This window comes from Globicephala melas, chromosome 10 (genome assembly GCF_963455315.2).
Source record: "Globicephala melas chromosome 10, mGloMel1.2, whole genome shotgun sequence".
NCBI classification, from domain to species: Eukaryota; Metazoa; Chordata; class Mammalia; order Artiodactyla; family Delphinidae; genus Globicephala; species Globicephala melas.
The window spans coordinates 85,356,648-85,370,564 of NC_083323.1; the positions used below are offsets into that span (position 1 = coordinate 85,356,648).

General features: G+C 37.9%; 1 protein-coding gene across 10 annotated transcripts in view; it reads left to right on the top strand.

Moving 5' to 3' along the window:
- Positions 1 to 13,917, top strand: part of ABCC9 (ATP binding cassette subfamily C member 9) — a 148,627-nt gene that overhangs the window by 84,771 nt on the left and 49,939 nt on the right. For all 10 annotated transcript variants that reach the window (XR_009565464.1, XM_030841322.2, XM_060306184.2 and 7 more), the window contains 3 exons: positions 1,615 to 1,752; positions 1,881 to 2,006; positions 6,189 to 6,285. Coding sequence is in view for 9 of the 10 variants with exons in the window: in XM_030841322.2 (XP_030697182.1) it covers positions 1,615 to 1,752; positions 1,881 to 2,006; positions 6,189 to 6,285 (361 nt within the window). In the remaining variant the exon portion in view is untranslated. The remainder of the gene's footprint in view (positions 1 to 1,614; positions 1,753 to 1,880; positions 2,007 to 6,188; positions 6,286 to 13,917) is intronic.

Genomic DNA, 13,917 nt, shown 5'->3' on the forward strand with positions numbered 1-13,917 from the left:
ATTATTGTGGTGTATCACATTGATTTGCAAATGTTGAACCATCCTTGCATCCCTGGAATAAATCCAACTTGATCATGGTGTTTGAATATTTTACTGACTGTTGAATTCAGTTTGTTAATATTTTGTTGAGAATTTTTGTATCTATGTTCATCAGAGACATTGATCTGTAATTTTCTTTTCTTGTGGTGTCTTTATGCTAGCTTTGTAAAATGAGTTTGGAAGTGTTCTTTCCTCTTCTGTTTTTTGGAAAAGTTTGAGAAGTATTGGTATTAATTCTTCTTTAAATGTTTGGTTGAATTCACCACTGAAGCCATCTGTTCCTGGACTTTGTTTGTTGGGCAGTGTTTTTTGATTACTGATTCAATTCCCTTACCAGTAATTGGTCTGTTCAGATTTTCTAATTCTTCAAGATTCAGTTTCTGTAGGTGTTTGTTTCTAGGAATTTATCCATGTTATTTAGGTGTCCAGTCTGTAGGTATATCATTTTTCATAGTAGTCTTATGATCCCTTGTATTTGTGTGGTATGAATTGTAACGTTGCCTTTTTCATTTATAATTTTATTTGAATCCTCTCATTTTTTCTTGGTGAACCTAGCTAAAGGTTTATCCATTTTGTTTATCTTTGCAAAAAATCAGTTCCTAGTTTCATTGATCTTTTCTGTTGTCTTGTTAGTCTGGATTTTATATATTTCCACTCTGATCTCTGTTATTTCCTTCCTTCTACTAACTTTGGGCTTAGCTTGTTCTTTTTTTCTAGTTTTTTGAGGTGTAAAGTTAAGTTGTTTATTTGAGGTCTTTCTTTTTTCTTAATATAGGCATTTATTGCTATAAAATTCTTTTAGAACTGCTTTTGCTGCATCCCGTAAGTTTTGATATGTTGTGTTTCATTTTCATTCGTCTCAAGATAGTTTTTGATTTCCTCTTTTGATTTCCTCTTTGGCCCATTAGTTGTTCAGGAGCATGTTGTTTCATCTCCACATATTTGTGAATTTTTCAGGGGTGGAGTTTATGGCGAGAGTGTGTCTCAGACTTTCCTACTTATTTTGATGTTTTTTCTCAGTTGCTTAATGTGTCAGAATCACTCAACTAGTTTCTGGATTTCTTTCAGAGGGAATTGCTCCATGTGTAGCTGTATATTCGGTGTGTCCATGGTAGGAGAGAAATTCAGGAGCCTCCTATGTTGCCATCTTGGTCTAGAGTCTACACCTATTTTTATTATTTAAACTTTATTGATAAAGTTTATTAATAAACTCCACTTATCATTTCATTCAATTGATAAACTCCAATTATCATTTCATTCTTTGTTTTGGTGTTTTGTTATAGGTTGTCGAGTAATGTTGGTTTTTGAACTTGGATATTCTATACATAAGAATTCAAACTACTTCAAATACTGTTATTTACTTTTTAAATTAGTTTTTAAGTGAAAGAGAAAATAAAAACTTCATTTTTAATTTAGTACCTTTTTTGTAATTTAAAGTTATTCAGAGTCTGTTTATTATAAATAGGATTTGTGAGATAATTTGTCTTTAGTTATTTGTATTTCTGCTTTCTGGAGGATTTAGTTACAAAGAGAATATAAAAATTTTTCATCATCTCTCCATTTTACTTGTTGTAGGATGATCCATTTTCTGCCTTGGACATTCACTTGAGTGATCACTTAATGCAGGAAGGGATTTTGAAATTTCTCCAAGATGACAAGAGGACACTTGTTCTTGTGACTCACAAATTACAATATCTAACACATGCTGACTGGGTAAGAGCTTAAAAGAAGTTTCATTAATTTTTATATTACAGTTATATAAATGCTTTCTGAGATAAAGATAATTCTCTTGGCCAATTAAGGATTTTTGTCACAATTCGTCTAATATGTGCTTTCCTTAGATCATAGCCATGAAAGATGGAAGTGTTCTAAGAGAAGGAACTTTGAAGGACATTCAAACCAAAGATGTTGAGCTTTATGAACACTGGAAAACACTTATGAATCGGCAAGATCAAGAACTAGAAAAGGTAATTGCTCAGAGTTCAGAAAAGTTCAGAGTTGAGTTCAGAAGAGTCAGAAATGTAGTGCATAATTACTAAAAAAACTTTTAGAGAACTATTACCATTTAATGTTTGATGATATAATAGTCCTCACCTGAAATCTGAAATAATTGTATATTTATATATCATTAATTGATAGACTACTTTGAAACTAAAAAATTCTAGTGATATCTTTCGGATGACGTGTTGTCAGCCTTTTAGAGGAATTTTATTTGAATTGGAGGCATATTACAATCATATGTGTGTTTAAAACTTAAACTACTTGCTCAAGCATGCTATTTCCTCCTTTTATCTTATATTTCCTTATGTATGTCTTATCTTCCTCACCTGTAATATGAGAGTATTTTCATTCACCATTTACAAATGGAGGGTTGTGGGCAAAACAAAATCTGAGATGGTTTTGAAAGAAGGAAGAGCTATGAGCTGTGGGTATAGTGGTAAAGCATGTCTGGGATAGAGTTGGGGGGTGAAGGAAGGTAATCAGAAGGAAATAACAATAAAGCTTTATATTTGGATAGTTTTTAAAGTCCACAAAGCCTTTTTACATGATCTCTGTTAATTCTCACAAAATAAGCAAAAAATATCAGAAATTAGTAAAGAAACTATGATCTCACTCTTACAGATGAGAAAACTGAGGCTCAGAGAGGCTAAGTAATTTGCCTAAAGTTGTACAGTACATATAATAAGTGGTACCAGTTGAATTTGAACCCAGGTCTCTACCCAATGTAATTCCAGTATAATGTAAGTATAACATTGAATGAAATGATAACAGAGTTGGAAACCAGATTGAGTATGATAAAAGAAGAACTCATGGTTGAGAGGTGAATTATAAATTGAATTAGTAAATTTTCAAAATGTTTTCTCTTGAGTTGGGACTAGGAAGTGTCTAGAATTCAGTAGTCCTGGCTAGGAATGAGCATTATAAAATGCAAATGTTTATATCAGCAAATTTCTGGAAAAATCAAGAAATTAAAATGTATTATTTCATAAAGGAAAAAATGATCTATGTTTCAATAGCAAAAGGAAGATAAAAAGTCAGACAAACCATGGGATTGCTCTGTCTTCTGCAGCTTTGCCAAAGATCTCAAAAGTAAACTACAAACTTCTCAAAATATGGAAGAAAAGATATATGTAAAAGTCTTTAAGTAGACTAGGAAAAATCACAGAACCTTCGAAATGAGGATATTCATCAAAATATGACAATGTACAATTGGCAAGGGCCCCACTTAAGAATTATGTGGTGGAGTGCTTGATTGTAAACTTACTGGGATGGTTCCAAATGACATTTTTTCAGTGGTCTAGATGCCAGGGACAAAAGAAAATGATGTAAGCTTAAGGAGTGGACCATTTATGGTTTACTTTGGAAAGAAGATCTGGAAAAACACACAGAGAGAGAGAGAGAGAGAGAGAGAGAGAGGACGCTCTTGGCTTGATTTTATAGTAATACTGATTATTGAGCAAGCCAGGAAGAAAGTCCATTACATTGTGTTTAGAAATGAAGTGATCACTCAAGATAGCCTAACTCTGTAATTAAAGACACATCACAGGGTTATAAATCAGCTGAGGCAGATATGGAGCAAGTTAAGGTGTGGAAAGGGCAAATCCATTTGCGGGGTTAACCAGTGGCCAGTAGAAGCCAGCATGAACCATGCACCTGCCCAGAATCCTCACCTGGGGCTGGAGGGAGGTTACTGCCACCCAGAGAAGGGCAGGCTCCTGAAATTCCTCTGAAGCCAGGGAGAGTCACACTGTGAGGAATAAGACCACAACACCTTGGGGAAGTTTTCATAGAAAGAGCTTCTGAATATGTTCTGTGGCAGGATGGGGTGTTTGCCTAGGACACTGGTTCTCAACCAGGGTCACTTTTGTCTTCTTGGGGCCATTTGGCAACATCTAGAGACATGTTTAGTTGTCACAGTTGTGGAGCAGGTGCTACTGGAATCTAGTGGGTAGAGGACAGTTAAACGTTCTACAGTGCACAGGGCAGCCCCCATGACAAGGAATTTTCTGACCCAAAATGTCAGTAGGTTGAGAAAGGCTGGCTTAGAGCCAGAGCAGATCAAGCAAGTGGACAAGGGAGTGAAACTAAAGAACTCACAAAACATCCCATCTCAGGGCTTTAGACAGATCTGTCAGTTTAAGGGTTAAGGGAGAAGGGGAAAAAAATATGTTAAAAGGATAGAAATGGCAGCTATGAAAAGGAGAAGTTTATAACACTTTTAGCTGATTTAAACGTTATTAAAAAGTCTATCTTGGCTGGCATCACCCATTGTCTTCATAATGTTATTAAGCAAAATAAAGTAGCATCTTTGGATATTTCTTGCCCCAGCCTCCAACCCTCACCTTGACCTGACCCTTCACAGGCATCCAGTAAATATTTATTGGATGAATGAAACTAAATTTGTATTTACTTAATCCAGATATCAACACAATTTAAAATATTTAACCTCAAATGAGCTTAATATGAGCATTTACTCATAAGAAAAATGACTAAAGATTAAAGTCCCCAAGATGTTAAATCTTTTGTTCACACAGATTGGCGAGTTGAACAAGAACCAGATCTTCTGTTTTTCCATGAACAGGTTTATTTCATTTCGTTACACTATACACAAAGGATTAGGTCCTTTTTAATTTTGGGTTTTATTTACTCTCATGTACAAGCATTGGTTTTCATATCGTTAGGCACAATTAAAAGCTAATGTAAATGTGATGAATTGGGAGATTGGGATTGACATATGTACACTAATATGTATAAAATAGATAACTAATAAGAACCTGATGTATAATAAAATAAAATTCAAAAAGAAAGCTAATGTAAAATTGTCTCTGAAAAAATACTATTCAAGAGACACTTTCGCTTTTACTTTTTTTTTAATTCGAGAACTTGGAAGCGACAGAGCCTTCTAGAATAGCAAGTCTCCTAAATCACACATGTTATATGAGGCCAAACAAACAAAAACAAAACAGAACCACTATCTAGAGACTGATCACCAAAGAATTATTGGTTTATCAGTGTCACAACTGTGATTTTTTTTTTATGTCAGCATGTACAGGAAGCTCTCAAATTACCATAGATTCGAAAAGTCTGTGGCTCGGTTATTTGGAACTCAGAATGCATTTCCCCACAGAAACAGGGAGATGGTTAGTTTCCCAGACTGTCCTGCAGAAGCTGATTTAACCCACAGTGTAACTGAACTGATGCTACTAGTCCAGTTACGAAGCCAAGGGGGCGGAGTGTTGGAAGCAGAGAACTGGAGAAAACAAAATGCTTTTCCCTTTCTCAGCACAAGACAAGTCAGGAGCAACGCTTAAAAATTTGCAAAGTTTGTTTTTGCCATTTTTCTCTTCTTTCTGCTTATCTTCCCTTCCCAGGGCTTTCTCCTAAACTGCTAGGCAGCTGAATACCCTCCTTTCCCATTTGCTTAAAAATTACCCATCTTCTGGGCTTCCCTGGTGGCGCAGTGGTTGAGAGTCCGCCTGCTGATGCAGGGGACACGGGTTCGTGCCCCGGTCTGGGAAGATCCCACAATGCCGCGGAGCGGCTGGGCCCGTGAGCCATAGCCGCTGAGCCTGCGCTTCCGGAGCCTGTGCTCCACAATGGGAGAGGCCCACGTACCGCAAAATTACCCACCTTCCTTCAATTTCTATTGAAGTTCCTTTCTCTTGTGCCGTTCCCTTAGTGAGATGCTCAGTCAGAAATTCATCTCGATTTAATAATTCATAATATTAGTGAATGACTGATAGTGATTTAACCAATCCAGAAACACATGCATTTTTCAAGGAAGATATTTGTTAACATAGATGACTTTAGTTAGAAAAATTACAGGAGTACGTGAAAGTGACATAAAAGAGCAATGGTGGATCCAGGCTTTAAGGCTAGGGGAGGTGTCCCCCTGCCCCTGGGGTCAGCTCCATCACGTTTTTACTACTTTTCCTGGCTTCTTACTGCCCTACACCTCTGAGCTCTGAGACATTTTTCACAAACCTCAGGCATTACTCCTATGACAGGAGTTGCCCATCCATCTGTAGCGTGAACAGAGCCCAAGACCCAGAAAGGTAACTAAGGATTGATTCTTGGTACGTGTGGGTCACTGTAGAACTTAACTGTGTCTGTGAGTTCCTTGAATGATAGCACAGTGTTTCCTGTAGGATATGGAAGCTGACCAAACAACTTTAGAGAGGAAAACACTCCGAAGAGCCATGTATTCAAGAGAGGCAAAAGCCCAACTGGAGGATGAAGATGAAGGTAGACCTTTTTTTATGTCTGACACATTCAAACGGGTAATAGGATGTGAGGGTCGTTCTTTAGCAAATGATGTGTGAATGTGTCAGTGAGGAATGACTAGCCACTTTGCAGCAGGTGGAAAGGCCAAATCAAATACCTAAAACTGAAATGGAAAGAGTAGGAGTGAAGGAAAAGTGTATGCAATCAACCAACAAGCATCTTGAGGGACTTCCCACAGTGTGTCTTAGTATTTTTGTGTTGTGCGTGAGACAGAGCTGACAGGAAAACAGGTCTAGACCACTGTTCAGATAAATTGGAAAGGTGTACTATAATAAAATGTCCTTTGGAAATAAACAATAAATGGGGAACATGGAGAAAATACTGCTTTGAAAGACTCATACTTGAGTCAGTAAGTTCTTATGGGGTTTTCACGATAACACAGCAATGAAAACTAAGAGGATGAGAAAGCTGTTTGTTATGTTTCAGTTTTCTGGATCTAGTAAGGTATAGCAGGGACAAAAGGTTTATGGGAAATTTGAGGAATAAGCTGAAATAGTTACACGACTTTGACATTTGTTGCCGAGAAGTTTGCAAGATAAACCCCACTTAGGTCCATAGAGTAAATGCACTATACTTCATTTTTCCTACATGGTTTTTGCTGAAGACCACATTTCTACAAGCCAATTAAGAAAGAGAAAATTATAATTTCAAACTGAAGGACACCAAAATATGTTATCTTTACTCATCATATGATAATTATTGTGTTTCAATAAATACTCATTAAGTAAATAAATAAATGAATGAATAAATGAATTTTGTACTCCAGTTTCTTAGATTTAAGAATTTTTTTTAACATCTTTATTGGAGTATAATTGCTTTACAATGTTGTGTTAGTTTCTGCTGTATAACAAAGTGAATCAGCTATATGTGTACATATATCCCCATATCCCCTCCCTCTTGCATCTCCCTCCCACCCTCCCTATCCATCTAGGTGGTCACAAAGCACTGAGCTGATCTCCGCATACGTTGCAGCTGCTTCCGACTAGCTATCTATTTTATATTTGGTAGTGTGTATATTTCAGTGATACTCTGCCGATTCATCCCAGCTTACCATTCCCCCTCCCCGTGTCCTCAAGTCCATTCTCTACGTCTGCCTAAAGAATGGTTCATCAGAACCATTTTTTCTTTCTTTTTTTTAGATTCCGTATATATGCGTTAGCATATGGTATTTGTTTTTCTCTTTCTGACTTAATTTACTCTGTATGACAGACTCTAGGTCCATCCACCTCACTACAAATAACTCAATTTCATTTCCTTTTATGGCTGAGTAATATTCCATTGTATATTTGTGCCACATCTTCTTAATCTATTCATCTATTGATGGACACTTAGGTTGGTTCCATGTCCTGGCTATTGTAAATAGTGCTGCAATGAGTATTGTGGTACATGACTCTTTTTGAATTATGGTTTTCTCAGGGTATATGCCCAGTAGTGGGATTACTGGGTCATATGGTAGTTCTGTTTTTAGTTTTCTAAGCCCCTCCATACTGGTCTCCATAGTGGTTGTATCAATTTACATTCCCACCAACAGTGCAAGAGGGTTCCCTTTTCTCCACACCCTCTCCAGCATTTATTGTTTGTAGATTTTCTAATGATGGCCATTCTGACTGGTGTGAAGTGATACCTCATTGTAGTTTTGATTTGAATTTCTCTAATGATTAGTTATGTTGAGCATCCTTTCATGCGTTTGTTGGCAGTCTGTATATCTTCTTTGGAGAAATGTCTATTTAGGTCTTCTGCCCATTTTTGGATTGGGTTGTTTGTTTTTTTTGATATTGAGCTGCGTGAGCTGCTTGTATATTTTGGAGATTAATCCTTTGTCAGTTGCTTCATTTACAAATACTTTCTCCCATTCTGAGGGTTGTCTTTTCATCTTGTTTATGGTTTCCTTTGCTGTGAAAAAGGTTTTAAGTTTCCTTAGGTCCCATTTGTTTATTTTTGATTTTATTTCCATTTCTCTAGGAGGTGGGTCAAAAAGGATCTTGCTGTGACTTATGTCAAAGAGTGTTCTGCCTATGTTTTCCTCTAAGAGTTTTATAGTGTCGGGCCTTATATTTAGGTCTTTAATCCATTTTGAGTTTATTTTTGTGTATGGTGTTAGGGAGTGTTCTAATTTTATTCTTTTACATGTAGCTGTCCAGTTTTCCCAGCACAACTTATTGAAGAGGCTGTCTTTTCTCCATTGTATATTCTTGCCTCCTTTATCAAAGATAAGGTGACCATATGTGTGTGGGTTTATCTCTGGGCATTCTATCCTGTTCCATTGATCTATATTTCTGTTTTTGTGGCAGTACCATACTGACTTGATTACTGTAGCTTTGTAGTGTAGTCTGAAGTCCAGGAGCATGATTCCTCCAGCTCCATTTTTCTTTCTCAAGATTGCTTTGGCTGCTCGGGGTCTTTTGTGTTTCCCTACAAATTGTGAAATTTTTTGTTCTAGTTCTCTGAAAAATTACATTGGTAGTTTGATAGGGATTGCATTGAATCTGTAGATTGCTTTAGGAAGTATAGTCATTTTCACAATGTTCATTCTTCCAATCGAAGAACATGGTATGTCTCTCTATCTGTTTGTATCATCTTTGATTTCTTTCATCAGTGTCATTGTTTTCTGCCTACAGGTCTTTTGTCTCCCTAGGTAGTTTATTCCTAGGTATTTTATTCTTTCTGTTGCAGTCATAAATGGGAGTGTTTCCTTAATTTCTCTTTCAGATTTTTCATCATTAGTGTATAGAAATGCAAGAGATTTCTGTGCATTAATTTTGTATCCTGCCACTTTACCAAATTCATTGATTAGCTCTAGTAGTTTTATGGTAGCATCTTTAGGATTCTGTATGTATAGTATCATGTCATCTGCAAACAATGACAATTTTTCTTCTTTTCCAATTTGGATTCCTTTTATTTCTTTTTCTTCTCTGATTGCTGTAGCTAAAACTTCCAACACTATGTTGAATAATAGTGGTGAGAGTGGACAACCTTGTCTTGTTCCTGATCTTAGTGTAAATGGTTTCAGTTTTTCACCATTGAGGACGATGTTGGCTGTGGGTTTGTCATATATGGCGTTTATTATGTTGACTTAAGTTTCCTCGATGAATACTTTCTGGAGAGTTTTTACCATAGTTGGGTGTTGAATTTTGTCGAAAGCTTTTTCTGCATCTATTGAGATTATCATATGGTTTTTATCCTTCAGTTTGTTAATATGGTGTATCACATTGATTGATTTGCGTATATTGAAGAATCCTTGCTTTACTGGGATAAACCACACTTGATCATGATGTATGATCCTTTTAATGTGCTGTTAGATTCTGTTTGCTAGCATTTCGTTGAGGATTTTTGCATCTATGTTCACCAGTGATATTGGTCTGTAGTCTTCTTTATTTTGACATCTTTTTCTGGTTTTGGTATCAGGGTGATGGTGACCAGGTAGAATGAGTTTGGGAGTGTTCCTCCTTCTGCTATATTTTAGGAGAGTTTGAGAAGGATAGGTGTTAGCTCTTCTCTAAATGTTTGATAGAATTTGCCTGTGAAGCCATCTGGTCCTGGGCTTTTGTTTGTTGGAAGATTTTTAATCATAGTTTCAATTTCAGTGCTTGTGATTTGTCTGTTTATATTTTCTATTTCTTCCTGGTTCAGTCTCAGAAGATGGTGCTTTTCTAAGAATTTGTCCATTTCTTCCAGGTTGTCCATTTTACTGGCATATAGTTGCTTGTAATAATCTCTCATGATTATTTGTATTTCTGCAGTGTCAGTTGTTACTTCTCCTTTTTCATTTCTAATTCTGTTGAGTCTTCTCCCTTTTTTTCTTGATGAGTCTGGCTAGTGGTTTATCAAATTTGTTCATCTTCTCAAAGAACCTGCTTTTAGTTTTATTGATCTTTGCTATTGTTTCCTTCATTTCTTTTTCCTTTATTTCTGCTCTGATCTTTATGATTTCTTTCCTTCTGCTAACTTTGAGGATTTTTTGTTCTTCTTTCTCTGATTGCTTTAGTTGTAAGTTTAGGTAGTTTATTTGAGATTTTTCTTGTTTCTTGAGGTAGGATGGTATTGCTATAAACTTCCCTTTTAGAACTGCTTTTGCTGCAACCCAAATGTTTGGGGTCATAATGTTTTCATTGTCATTTTTTCTAGGTATTTTTTGATTTCCTCTTTGACTTCTTCAGTGACCTCTTTGTTATTTAGTAGTGTATTGATTAGCCTCCATTTGTTTGTATTTTTTACAGTTTTTTTCCTGTAATTGATATCTAGTCTCATAGCACTGTGGTCAGAAAAGATACTTGATACAATTTCAATTTTCTTAAGTTTACCAAGGCTTGATTTGTGACCCAAGGTATGATCTATCCTGGATAATGTTCCATGAGCACTTGAGAAGAAAGTGTATTCTTTTGTTTTTGGATGGAATATCCTATAAATATGTTATGTCCATCTTGTTTAATATCATTTAAAGCTTGTGTTTCCTTATTTACTTTCATTTTGGATGGTCTGTCCATTGGTGAAAGTGGGGTGTTAAAGTCCCCTACTATCATTGTGTTACTTTCGATTTCCCCTTTTATGGCTGTTAGCGTTTGCCTTATGTATTGAGGTGCTCCTATCTTGGGTGCATAAATATTTATAATTGTTATATCTTCTTCTTGGATTGATCCCTTGATCATTATGTAGTGTCCTTCTTTGTCTCTTGTAATAGTCTTTATTTTAAAGTCTATTTTGTCTGATAAGAGAATTGCTACTCCAGCCTTCTTTTGATTTCCATTTGCAGGGAATATCTTTTTCCATCCCCTCACTTTCAGTCTGTTGTGTCCCTAGGTCTGAAGTGGGTCTCTTGTAGGCAGCATATATATGGGTCTTGTTTTTGTATCCATTCAGCCAGTCTGTGTCTTCTGGTTGGAGCATTTAATCCATTTACATTTAAGGTAGTTATCGATATGTATGTTCCTATTCCCATTTTCTTAATTGTTTTGTGTTTGTTATTGTAGGTCTTTTCCTTCTCTCACGTTTCCTGCCTAGAGAAGTTCCTTTAGCATTTTTTGTAAAGCTGGTTTGGTGGTGCTGAATTCTCTTAGCCTTTGCTTGTCTGTAAAGGTTTTAATTTCTCCATCAAATCTGAATGAGATCCTTGCTGGGTAGAGTAATCTTGGTTGTAGGTTTTTCCCTTTCATCACTTTAATATGTCCTGCCACTCCCTTCTGGCTTTCAGAGTTTCTGCTGAATGATCAGCTGTTAACCTTATGGGGATTCCCTTGTATGTTATTTGTTGTTTTTCCCTTGCTGCTTTTTATATTTTTTCTTTGTGTTTAATTTTTGGTAGTTTGATTAATAGTTGTTGGCATGTTTCTCCTTAGATTTATCCTGTATGGGACTCTCTGCACTTCCTGGACTTGACTATTTCCTTTCCCATGTTAGGGAAGTTTTCAACTATAATCTCTTCAAATATTTTCTCAGACCCTTTCTTTTTCTCTTCTTCTTTTGGGGCCCCTATAATTCGAATGTTGGTACATTTAATGTTGTCCCAGAGGTCTCTGAGACTGTCCTCAATTCTTTTCATCCTTTTTTCTTTATTCTGCTCTGCAGTAGTTATTTCCACTATCTTCCAGGTCACTTATCAGTTATTCTGCTATTGATTCCTTCTAGAGAATTTCTAATTTCATTTATTGTGTTGTTCATCATTGTTTGTTTGCTCTTTAGTTCTTCTAGGTCCTTGTTAAATATTTCTTGTATTTTCTTCATTCTTTTTCCAAGATTTTGGGTCATCTTTACTGTCATTACTCTGAATTCTTTTTCAGGTAGACTGCCTATTTCCTCTTCATTTGTTTGGTCTGGTGGATTTTTACCTTGTTCCTTCATCTGCTGCATATTTCTCTGTCTTCCCATTTTGCTTAACTTACTGTGTTTAGGGTTAACACAGGCTGCAGGTTTGTAGTTCCTGTTGTTTTTGGTGTCTGCCCCCAGTGAGTAATGTTGGTTCAGTGGTTTGTGTAGGCTTCCTGGTGGAGGGGACTGGTGCCTGTGTTCTGGTGGGTGGGTCTGGATCTTGTCTTTCTGGTGGGCAGGGCTATGTCCAGTGGTGTGTTTTGGGGTGTCTGTCTACTTAGTATGATTTTAGTGAGCTTCTCTACTAATGGGTGGGGTTGTGTTCCTGTCTTGCTAGTTGTTTGGCATGGGATGTCCAGCACTGGAGCTTGCTGGCCATTGGGTGGAGCTGGGTCTCAGCATTGAGACAGAGACCTCTTAGAGAGCTCTCGCTGATTGATATTACGTGGGGCCTAGAGGTCTTTGGTAGTCCAATGTTCTGATTTCGGCTCTCCTACCTCAGAGACTCAGGCCTGACATCAGGCCAGATCACAAAGACCCTGTCAACCACACAGCTCAGAAGAAAAGGGAGAAAAAAAGAAAGAAAAATAATAATATAAAACAATTAAAATTTTAAAAAATTATTAAAATAAAAAAGTAATTTAAAAAAAGAAGAGAGCAATCAAACCAATAAACAAATCCACCAATGATAATAAGCGCTAAAAACTATACTAAGATAAGCATTAAGATCAGTAACTAGTCAGTTGCAGACAGCAAACCCCAAGTCTACAGTTGCTCCAACGTCCACCACCTCAATTTTGGGATGATTCATTGTCTATTCATGTATTCCACAGATGCAGGTACATCAAGTTGATTGTGGAGATTTAATCCGCTGCTCCTGAGGCTGCTGGGAGAGATTTCCCTTTCTATTCTTTGTTCTCACAGCTCCTGGGGTTCAGCTTTGGTTTTGGCCCCGCCTCTGTGTGTAGGTCACCCTCAGGCATCTGTTCCCCACCCAGACAGGACAGGGTTAAGCCAGTGGCTGATTAGGGAGCTCTGGCTCACTCAGGCCGGAGGGAGGGAAGGGTACAGTAGTTATAATTGGAATGCGGGGCCGAGCCAGCAGAGGCAGAGGCCAGCGTGACTTTGTATGCACGGGCTTCCGGTGGGAGGGGCGTGTGGATAGTGACCTGTGCTTGCACACAGTATTCTTGGTGGCTGCAGCACCAGCGTTAGCATTTCATGCCCATCTCTGGGGTCCGAGCTGATAGCTGTGGCTCACGCCTGTCTCTGGAGCTCATTTAGGCGGTGCTCTGAATCCCCTCTCCTTGTGCACCCCGAAACAATGGTCTCTTGACTCTTAGGCAGGTCCAGGCTTTTTCTAGGACTTCCTCCCGGCTAGCTGTAGTGCACTAGCCCCCTTCACGCTCTGTTCATGCAGCCAATCCCAATCCTCTCCCTGAGATCCGACCTCCAAAGCCAGAGCCTCAGCTCCCAGCCCCCACCCGCCCTGGTGGGTGAGCAGACAAGCCTCTCGGGCTGGTGAGTGCTGGTTGGCACCAATCCTCTGTGCGGGAATCTCTCCGCTTGCCCTCTGCACCCCTGTTGCTGCGCTCTCCTCCGTGGCTCCGAAGCTTCTACTCCCCACACCCTGTCTCCGCCAGTGAAAGGGTTCCTAGTATGTGGAAACCTTTCCTCCTTCTCAGTTCCCTCCCAGAGGTGCAGGTCCCGTCCCTATTCTTTTTTGTCTGTTTTTTCTTTTTTCTTTTGCCCTACCCAGGTACGTGGGGATTTTCTTGCCTTTTGGGAGGT